The sequence below is a fragment of the Phyllostomus discolor genome, chromosome 7, assembly GCF_004126475.2.
Source record: "Phyllostomus discolor isolate MPI-MPIP mPhyDis1 chromosome 7, mPhyDis1.pri.v3, whole genome shotgun sequence".
Taxonomy (NCBI): domain Eukaryota; kingdom Metazoa; phylum Chordata; class Mammalia; order Chiroptera; family Phyllostomidae; genus Phyllostomus; species Phyllostomus discolor.
The window spans coordinates 115266076-115277489 of record NC_040909.2 but is presented as its reverse complement, the minus strand read 5'-3'; the positions used below and the strand labels follow the sequence as shown (position 1 = coordinate 115277489).

The following is an 11414-nucleotide window of genomic DNA, read 5'->3' as shown; positions in this document are numbered from 1 at the left end:
AAAATAGAGGATTAAGAGCAGAACTAATTTATATAAGATACAAACCCATCCATGAAAGCATAACACATTTGAAATGATATATTGAGTAGAGTTAATAGAGTTTTTCATTGCGTGTCAGAATAGGCAAATCCTCCTGTCATTTACTTTTAGCAACAAAGTTCATAACAATCAAATTTTTCACTCACTGAGTTATTCCTTTTTTCCCAAAGAACTTCAGCAAAGACTGTTTCAGGAAATGCGGTATCTAATATATGCTGCATGCATAAACTGAATCTTAAAGAATGATTAATGATTTTGTTTCCCTTTCCTAAACAACTGAATTAAATTAAAGGCATAATCAAGCTACTTGGCTGTACAGGAGTCAGTCATTAATATTGCTTTTAAACAATTCAATAGGAAACAGCTGATTCAGTGGACATGGATATATGGCCTCGGACGAGTTGAACTTGTCTGTCCCAAACCACATTTGAAGTTAGTCCAATAGCTCTGAGCAAAATAGTGATGGAGTAACTGGCATTAAACAAGATAAAGGATATGTGTTCCTTGGCTATTATGTTAGCAACTAAGTACACTGAAATACTATCGGCCAAAAATATAATTTCCAAAAAGAACATTACTGATATAATAAATGTTTATGACCTTTAAGTCTTCTAAAGGTTTGGTATGGTTCTAGGAGGAAAAATTAGGCCTTTTTGCACCACCTTACCTGCTACCCAAGGCAAGGATTGCCTTGTGGTAAGAGGTCACTTTAGCGGGGAATTGGGAAAAACTTCCTGGCCCAAATCTCTCCTGCATCCACTGACATTCCACCCCGAAACATCCCCTAAGGATGTTTAACCTTTCCCCCCTGTACCCCTAGGACAGAAACCATATTCTGCTTCAAGATAAATGAGCTTACAATGTTCTTCCCTGAGGGGCATTTCTGATGCAGGAGAGGAGGGGTGAGAAAGCATGAATAGGTCAGGAGTCCGAAGTCCAAGGAAGAGAATGTAAACACGGCTGGGGAGGGGAGAGGAAGTAAAAAGGAAACATTGGATGTGAAGACAACCTTTTTTGTGTGTTTTCATGTCATGTCCAGGGTCCATGCTGAGTTTAGAAATTCTTGTTTAAATTCAGGATGCATAATGTTGAGAAAAGAAAAAAGGTAAATTCTTGATGAAATAAGAAAATACACAGAGTACCAGAATGCAGCTTTGAACTAAATTAAAAGTCAACCAGGTATCTGTAGAAGCCTTCAGATAAATAAGCATGTTAGATTTCCTGTGTACCCAACTGTATTACTTCCTCTTCACATCTTGGCTTTGAATAGATTGAGCTCTCTTTGGCACTGACACTCTAAAAGCTCTCCTTCCTTCTTAAAATTCTCTTCTGGTTCCTGTAATGCCAGGCTTCTCTGCATCTCCTCCTACCCTCTGGCCATTCCTTCTCACACTTCTCACTGGCTCCTCTTCTGGAAGCTCACCTCCAGTGACGTCTTCTGGAGGAGGGTGTCTACGGTGCAGAGACGCTGGGCTAAGGGATGGTTCGCATGCTAGGGGAGACAAAGTGGGCCTCGGGAGATTTCCCTCATGTGCTACTCAGAATGGCATGCAACTTAAATGTATGAGTTGTTTATTTCTAGAATGTTTCATTTAATACGTTTGGACTGCGTTTGACTATGAGGAACTGAAACTGCAGAAAACAAAACCACAGATAAGGGGAGGGGTGGGCTACTGTACTCCAGACTGGCCTCCCAGCTCCCCTCCCTCCCACTCCAGGACCCATCACAGATCGAACAAGGCTCACCGGCTTACAAGGCTCCCGTCTCCTGCATCTCAGCAGAGTTAAACGCACATGCCTTGGCTTGTTATTTAAGACCCATTATAATGTAAAGTATGATTGTATTTCCTTTCCACCCCCAATACATACTCACACATAACTTACACATCCACAATACCTAACGACTTTACATTCCCAAAACACTCCCTATTCTCTTCTCCTATTTCCACCTGACGTTCTTTTGCCTGGAGCGTTTTTCCATTATTCTTTGCCTACCTCCGTTTTCATTGTCAATCTCATACTAATGTTTTGTTGCTCATGTCAAGTATTTTGGCTTTGTGAGACCTTCTCTAATTCTCCTCTGAGGTTTATCTCATGTGCCTAGACCTCTACCATGAAATTACCATGTTCATTCACTGAGCAGTCCCAGCATCTGCAAAAATGATTGGTGCATGGTAGGTGCTCAATAAATATTCGTGGAATTAGTATTAGTTGTATTTATTGGTATATCTGTTTCTCCACTAGATTATAAGCTCCTTTGTATCAGCAATGACTAGCCTAATGGTGCAAACCTCCACCATTGTTTGAGCCAGCTAATTTAAAGTTCTACATTTTACAATCTTCAATGTGTTTCAAGTATTCAAAACTATAAAGTGAATTATTGTTAACACCTCAACAATATGACAGTTAATTTTCAGGAAATTGACAATTGTGCTGAACAATCGACTTTAGCAAATACATGTTAATGGAGAGAAGACAATTTTGAAAATAAATACAATTTACTTTGGGATTTTGAAGTTGGAAGGTGCTCTTTGTATTTACATTTTAATGTGGAAGTAACCAATGACCCAGAAATTCATAATGCATTGAACAAAAGTTGAATTCATGCTGCAAAGGTCTGGCCATCTGGTCACCTTCTCTGCCTTCTGATCCTGATTTCATACTGGGCTTCACTTTCATTACCTCTTAGACTGATGTTAAGGAAAAACTTCACTTCATAGAATATAAAATTTGAATATCTGTGCACATCTGAAGCAAGAGTGCTGGTTCACAGCTTTCTGAAGAACATTTTGAAAGCTTTCTTTGCTAAGGGGTTCTGCAGGGTTAGAGAACAAAGACCTGTATATTTCAATAGTCAATAAAATAAGTAGTGCCCATCTTATAGATCGTATAAGGCCAGTTGAGGCCATAAAAAGCCCATTTAATTTATAGTGCACTGAAAATATTAAACACTGGCGATAAAGTTGTTGAAAGCTGTGGTTTCAACACCAGAATAGTTTTAAAAAAAAAAAACTCATTAAGCAATATCTTGCATATCAGCACATAAAATTATATGGGCTTTGTCCTGTGGTGAGTTCTACTGGCTCTTCTTGAAAAGGTCCATTTGTGACAGGACTCCAAAGCAAGTGACCTTATCTGAGGGTAGCCTGGGCACTAAGGTCAGGACAAGCATGGGTCCTCTCTGTCCTCAATGTTACCCTGACAAAGAGCTTTGCTTCTTCTTTCCCTTGAGGGACCTATTTTATTCCTCAACTCCCATATTCACTCTGTGTTTACTGAAAATGCACTAGGAGACCAGCTCTCTTCTAGATGCTGAGGATACAGTAGTAAATAAAGCAGACTAAAGTTCCTGTCTCACTGGAGATTTCTCTCCTCCCTTTCTTTATCCGCCTCTCTCAATGGAGAAGGGAGAATCTGAACACACTGGTTCTACCCTTCAGACTAGTGAATGCATCAGTCCACAGGCCACGAATGGGATAAGTGAATTCACAGATCTTCCACCTTCAGGGACGGGTCCAGGTCTCAAGTCTTACCGTGCTTTTTCTGAGCTGATGGGGAATGCCCATGAAGTGGCTTACTAGAACAAATTTGAAACCTCATCTAGGAGTCTGCTGGGGAAATGGGTCCACTGTTACGATGAGGGTGGACAACACTGGAAACAAACTTTTTGGATGACATCATCCCCCGAACAGGGAACGAGGGAGTGGGAAAGAATAAATGTGCACCGCAGGCAGCTGACTTTCTGCTCTGCCTGTGTGAGGCAATAAAAAAAAAAAAAGGGCAAAATGTCCCAAGGAGCCTCATTCCCTCATACCTCAGTCCCCGGAGGACTGAAGGTTAGCGCTGTTGGAAATGAAATCCAGAAAGAGCCCAGTCAGCACAGCTGCCGAGGCTGAGCCCTTTTTCTCTCTCGCAGCAGCTGAAGCAGCCTTCTTATAGCTGGGTCTTTACCTGCTACGTGCCATTAATTGTCCTTATGTCCTGCAGTTAAAGCACTAAAAGTCTTCTATAAAATGTTGTATATGTGAGTATTTATAGATTGGAGTTTCCATCTCAGGAGCGTCTGTACTTATGCAGAGCTAGTCATAACGTGGACAAAAAAGTTGTGGCGAGCCGAGTTGAGTGCCCTGGTGGCTGGAACCAACCTACCGAGTGCTTTGAAGTGTTAACTTTTTTCAGTTGCTTAATTCATTTTTTTGAGTATGAGAATAAGATTTTTATATTGAAATGCTTTCCACGCCATTTCTTTCCCATCCCCTGCTGTGCAAGTGAGGCAGTGGACTACAGGAACTGAAAGGATTAGACTGTTCTTTTCCATCACAGCTGGTACACATTCAAAATGCAAACCCGCCTGGGTATTTCCAAGGAGAATATTCTTTTCACGATGAATTTGGAGTATTCTATTCTTTAGTAGAAATGACCTCTGTTTTCATGGCCTGATAACTGAGCGGTTTCATATTATTTGATGTATTTTGGGGGATCAGAAAAATGTGTCATAGATCTTTGCTGAAGATTAGGGCACTAAGGAACCTAAGATTCTCTGATCTGCAAAAGAAACTGTAAGTAATGACTACGAGGTCACTAGTATAAGCAGCAAAAAGCCAGACTTATACTTCATCTAAATGATACTCACTTGATGTTTTCCAAAATTCAGGAAAATAAAACTTTAAAAAATGACTTTTATCTTATTTAAAAATTTTGTTTATTTATTTTTAGAGAGCAGGGAAGGGAGGGAGAAACATCAATGTGAGAGAGAAACAATTGGTTTCCTCTTGTACACTCCCCAACCAGGGACTGAACCCACAACCCAGGCATGTGCCATAACCAGGAATCGAACCAGTGACCTGTCTCTTTGTGGAACAATGCCCAACCAACTGAGCCATACCGGTCAGGGCAAAAATGACTTTTATTTTAACAAAGAAATTTAAAAGAGCTTATGTCGAACCTAAACCAAACTCAAGGTAGTATCAGTTACTTCCAGGAAATAAAAGGAAGACAGGAAATAATTATATATTTTTTTATTTTAAAATGTGTATTTGAGAATAAGAGAAATGTGTATTTGCTTGTATCATTTATGTTTAATAATAGCAGCTGCCATTTACTGAGTGCATATCCAATGCCTTGCACTATATTAAGCACTTTACCTACAACATGGTAGAATGATTAAGAGTGCGTGCTCAGGACTCAGATTGATTGAGTTTAAATACTGACTCTTGACTATCTGTGTGATCCTGAGAAAATTACTGAGCTTCTCTGTGCCTGTTTGTTCATTTGAAAAGCGAGGTAATAAGAGTATTGACATCATAGGATTGTTTGAGGATGGAATACATAGTATACTATAAGCCCTCAATATATATTACCATTTATTATCTCATTTAAGCCATGCAGATAATTTAATGAAGCTCCATTATGTAGGCGGGAATATGAAGTCCAAAACGTTAAGTTACTTGACCAAGGTTAAGTACCTAGGTCAAACTCAGTTATGTCAAAATCTTAAGACCTATACTTTTAACAACTACTGTCTACTATATTGCCCAATATACAAGAGAACCTCAAATCCACTTTGGGCTTGGGCAGAGTATAAACAAATTTAGCAATATGACCCTATAAAGAGTCATGGAGTTGCCATCAGTTGCCAAATTCACTTCTGATGGGCTCACATAAAATTCCATCCTATGAACATCTCCAGTTCATATGCTCAATCATAGGGAGAAATTGAAAAACACAGTTATGTGTACTTTGAAACCTAGCAGTTAAGCAACAGCAAAGACACTCAGAGTATCTCTTTAAAAATGCCAACATCTGTAGTTAATTTCCCTTTTCTCCTTTCTTGGTAGGTGCGAATGTTTCATGCCTTAGGAGATAGATGTTTTTAGTACTATAAATTTATGCATGCTCTACGGTTGGGTTTTGCAATTAAAAAGTTGAGTTTATGAGGGCAAAACTAAATCTATGTGAATTGAGGCTATTAATATAGAGCTCGGATTATGTCTTTGACTCTTGGTACGATGCTGGGTATGCTGTCAGAGTGCAGAACACAATAAATAATAACCACAATAAATGTGCTAGGGAACTGGTTTAGAAGTTTCCTGGATTGATGAATATCATTTGCTAGGTGATATTATTCAACTCCAGTGGAAATTACAATTTGCTTGTAGAGGTATTTAACTTCAACCTTTTAAAAAAAGTTCTTACTCTTTTAGTTATTTCTATGTGTTTATCAAGTTTATTTCCTTTTTTAAACATAATATTCCTTTAAGGGGAACTTAAAAGATTTAGCTTTGCCTGGCAGCTTGCCAAGTAGAAAAACCACCATCATCAATTTTCTTTCCAAGGAAAAAAATGGTAAACTTAAATTCCCAGCCTACCCTCACAATTTTTATTAGATTCTCACATGCTGCTAAATAAAGCAGGGTCTACACCAGGAAGGAATTTTTGTTGGTGACTAGGTAAAAATTAAACCATTATATGGTGGTGATAACCAAACAAGGAGAAAAGTAAAGTTTAACATCAAAGGGATTATTTGAGGGCATGTCTCCATACATGGAGGATTGTGGCCCCTTTCAGAACATGTCAAGGTAAAAAGAAACCATCCATGTCCTTTCCCACTCCCAAATGCATGGATTTGAGAAGTTTGAGAACCGCTTGGGAAAAAGATTCAGAAGCAGCTCAAATAGTTGCCTCATTTGATTTTTCTTAAACTTTCTTTTTTAATGACTGACACACCCTCTCAGGAATCTGCTGAAAATAATGAAACTTCCGCCTATAAAAATACATGAGCACAAAATTATCATATAATTTCTGGAGTCTTAAGAGACCCCTCAAAGACCATCCTTGGATCCAGGGACCCAGGCTGAGACCCCTGAGTCTCAGTAACATTCTTTATGCCCTGTAGGGTGCAGATCAGAGCGCTGGCCGAGTTAAATCAGCGGGCCAACTGCGAGAGCACTGTTACCAAAACTAACCACTTTGTGTAGTTTTTATAGATTTCTAAGTGCTTTCTCATGTGAGTTATTTTATGATACATCAGCCCAGAAGTAGACATCTAGGTACTCAGCTAGACGGATCAGGTAAGAAAAAGGATAGTATTGAATACCTAATCTGTACAGTGTTGCCTACCAATGTCTGATATTCCATTAGAATCAAATTTTGTATAAATAAAAATGTTCCCTCATGAAACATAAATATCCTTGGCTGGTGAACATTGAATTGCTCAGCAGCTAATACATTAGAAAGGATATTTATTAGATTCTTTCCAAGGAGGAACAAAATACTTAGGTTTTGAAGGCATTAAGATAGAGACCTTGAAAAAATTCATAAACAAAATCAACAGTGTGGTGATTACAGAGGGAAAGAGGGCTGAGTTGGGTACAAGAGGGTAAAGGGGAGGATAAATGGTGATGGAAGACTTGACTTCGGATGGCGAACACACAATACAGTGTACAGATGATGTGTTACAGAATTGCACACTTGAAACCTATATACTTTTATTAACCAATGTCACCCAATAAATTAAATATAAGAAATTTTAAAAAGACACCTTAATCAACAGTTCTCAAAGTTTTATCCGAAGACATTGCAGAAGTACAGGAGGTCTTCCCTTTGCCAATTATTTTTCTGAGCAAACCTAGATTTTCTTCACATACTTCGATGAAAACGACGTATTGCAACAGACTGGGTGCAGAACAGACATGAGAATCCAGCTTTCTATTAACCCAGACATTAAGGATATTTACAAAGATGGAAATAATGCCACACCTCGCACATTTTTTTGGTGTTGTTGGTTTTAGAAAGCAGATTTAACTTGTAATGCATTTTTTATTTTAAATAAACTTACAAATATCTTAAAATTCTGTTTTAATTTCTAAATATTAAATACCAACAGCTACGACCCACATGAAAAAGGCTCTTTTGAGACCTCCTAAATTTTAAGTGTTTTTAAAGAGTTTGACAACTTGGTAACTCCCAGAAGCCAGGTCTGGGTGGCATGAGCAAGTGCAGGGTTGGGAGGAGGGTGAAGGCGTCAGTCAGGGGACTGATAAGAGCACTGGAATGAAAGAGCACTGTCCTTGTTTCAAGGACAGGGGTCCTTGAGTGGTACTAAAAGAGAAGAGAAGGTGCAGTCCAGTCCAGTCTCCCTTCATTTTGTGGCATGTCCTAAAGACAGCCTTCATGCTAGCGCCACTTCTAGAAAAGATCTCAAGAAAGAAGCGAGTCCAGAATCCTGAAACTAGGAAGGACAGCTACAGGTTGTTGAATGAAGAACACTGAAGCTACTCCTGAGAGTGGAAAACATTTTTGGAGTTCTGGGTTTTGAGGGGATTTTTGCGGGGGCGGGCCGGGGGGTGTTTTCCAGATGATACAAGATTTGTGAATTACTGGATTACTATTTGTTAACACATTTTTAAATCTTTTGGAATACCATTTCCTGGGGGAAAAGTTTTAAAGAGGACAAGTCTGTAGGGGATAGAGAGAAGGCATAAATGTACCTTCAAAACGTGTCTTAAAATTTAACATTTACCTACTATGCACTAAGTATTGCACTATAGCACATGCTGCGTATTAGGGAGACAATTTTGAATTTAGAATGAAAAAATGTTTCAAATTATGTACTTGCTACATCGTTTTGAGTAATTTAATCTCTGAAGACTCATTTTCTTATCTATAAAATGTGGATAATAGTATTTATCTCAAAGGGGTGTTAGGGATTAGAGATAACCTGTGTCTATAGGCAGCACAGTGCATTGTAGGTCTTCAATGAATAATGGGAGAGTTCGAATAAAAGCCAATGTTAAATTCAGTAAGGGAGATAAGACTCACAGATAAACACTTTTAAAATACAAGGCGGAAGGTATGAAGTGCCAGTGTCACTACGAACGTATTTAGAAAGTGTAACGGAGATTTAAGGGAAGGGGGGGGGGCACACTTGTTGGGATCCCGGGTATTTGTGGAAATTAGAAAATGTTAAATGAACCCCCACAACGCTACCACTACATCTCCAAGGTCGCCTCCTGCGGAGCATCACCGACCAGCTCCAACCCGCCCACCGCCCCCAAACACACACACACCTCCCCGCTCGGTGTCAAAGTGCTCCCCGCGGTTTCCACGCTAGACGGGAAGCGCTGTGCACTTCAGCCCTGCCCGACCCATCCCCGGCACCTTGGGCGTGGTGTGCAGCCCGAACTCCCCAGCGGCCGTCCACGCTGACCTGCGGCCGGATGGGCCGTACTACCCCGCGCCCACCTACCCCGAGCTCCGCGCTCTTACGGTGCGGAGGAATGTAGGGATAGGAAAGAGGAACTCCCAAGTTCCCAGCCTCCCATCACCCACTCTCCCCTCAGACGCAGCGCTCCTCAGCCTCCTAGCTAGCCCTCGCACCACCCGCAGGGGCAGCGCGGAGGCCCGGGACTGCGGCGGAGCTCCGCAGCGGGCCTCGCTCGGGATCCCGGGGGAACCTAGCTGCCGGCGTTCGCGCGCTCGCTTATCGATTGGCACTGCCTTGCTCCTCCGGCTCCAGTCGCGGGGAAACCGGCTCCGAGCCCTGGGAAGTCTGGCTGAGCGCGTAGGGGACTGAGAAGCAAGGCAGGCGGGCCAAGGGATTGCCGATCGCACGGATGAGCGCGGCTGCCGGCTCGCGTTCTGTCTGGCGAGTGGCGGCGCCAGCCTGCCTGCGCCGCGGAAGGCCAGAGTCGCGCGGCAGCCGCTCCCTCGCCTCGCGCCCGCGCGCGCCTTATCTGTCTGCCCCGGGGAGGGCAGCCCGGCGCAGGGCTCTCACGCCGCCGGGGGTGGGAGCCGGTGAGTGGTGGTAGCAGGGAGGGAGCGCGCGCGGGCGGCGGCCCCTCCCCTCCTCCTCCCGCCGCCGCGGAGAGCGCAGGGAGCAGCCGGGGGCTCGGCGGCGGCGGCGGCGGCGGCGGCGGCGTCTGGCCCCAGCTCCTCCTCTTTTTCCTCCTCCTCCATCTCCTCGCTCCCTCCATCTGCCGTGGTTATGGCCCGTCGTTGGAGCACAAAAGAGTCTCCGCGGTGGAGGTCTGCGCTGGTCTTGCTTTTCCTCGCCGGGGTGTACGGTAAGTGTCCGCGTCTCCGCGCCCCGCTGACCGAACAAAGCTGGGGCGACCCTGGGCCCCGAGGCCTCCAGGACAGGGGTTTCCCGGGAGAACGGGGGAGAGACCCTGGGTGCCGGCGGGACAAAGACCCGGAGAGGGGTTAGGTGCAGCGGAGGGGGTGGCCCCGCGCGGAGATGCTTTCGTGTTCTTGCCCACCTCCAGACCCTCGGGGTGTTGGAGAAGGGCTTGGGTGTCCGGCCGGGGGGAGCCCCGATGGAGCGCGGGGTGGGGTGGCCGGCGGACTTCCAGACCTGGGCTGAAGGGCCCCTTGCACAACCCACCCACACAACGGTGTATGGCTGTGAGAAAGAAGGGGAAGTCGCCCCTGCCGCTGCCGGGACGGTCCTGCCAACCCCCGACCTTTTCTCGGGGTTAGGAAGTTCTCTCCCAGTGAAATTCCCACTGCAGCAGCCCCCATCTTCCCCCCTCCCTGGAAAAACAGCCGACTGCTTTCCTCGCATCTCTGCACTCGGGGGCTGAGGCTCTGCCGATCCCGGGCGTGCAGGATCCTGTTCCTGCCCCCGGAGCAGCACGCGGGAGAAGGCCAGAAAATAGTTTCCAGCCCCACCTCAGTTTCTCTCTCTTAGGGCATACGTGTCTGCCCGACTCCTGGTTCACTTGTCACTTCATCCATCATTGCCCGCTAACGTAGTCACTGTTGCTTTATTCCCATCTGTGGACTGGGTTATTTACCGTGTATTCCTTCGAGGTTAAGAGAACGCTGTAGACGGTGCGTGAGAACTAAACTGTGTATTTCATTGGGGTCCGAACAAGAGCTAAGGAATTAATTGGAAAGAACATCCATTGTATGAGAGACTTGAGTTCCACTACTGACTTAACCGTTCTTAGTTTATCGAACATCGTGGTCGGTGTTTCAGAAAGCGCCGTTAACCTTGACTTTTTTTGAGTGGTGCTTTGATTTCTTCAGAAGGAAATAATCAGAAGCTACCCTTCCACGGTTAAATTTTACTTGTAAGAAGTCTAAGTCATTTGCCACAAACACAACACCAATGGTGGTGGCGATCGAGTTTGGTTAACATGTAATTTATGAGCAAGTATTAACTCCTTTCAAAGCAGTTTGTCTCTGGGATGAAATGGGATGGTAACTTTTAAAACCCGGGAAATTACACATGAAGACTGGAATGAACTATGAAATTAACTGACAGTCAAGAAATAGTTTTTGGGTGTGATTCAGAATGTATTGCTGCCTAAGCTGATTAGTATATTATTTTTTTTGTTGTTTGGTGAGGGGCAAGGTTTGGCCCACATTTG

At 43.5% G+C, this 11414-nt stretch overlaps 1 protein-coding gene across 2 annotated transcripts in view; it reads left to right on the top strand.

Moving 5' to 3' along the window:
* The first annotated feature begins 9737 nt into the window (after positions 1-9737).
* The window catches only part of LRP12 (LDL receptor related protein 12), a 71537-nt gene continuing 69860 nt past the window's right edge, over positions 9738-11414 (top strand). For both annotated transcript variants that reach the window (XM_028533810.2, XM_028533809.2), the window contains exon 1: positions 9738-10103. In XM_028533810.2, the coding sequence (XP_028389611.1) occupies positions 10025-10103 (79 nt within the window). In that variant the 5' untranslated portion in view covers positions 9738-10024. The remainder of the gene's footprint in view (positions 10104-11414) is intronic.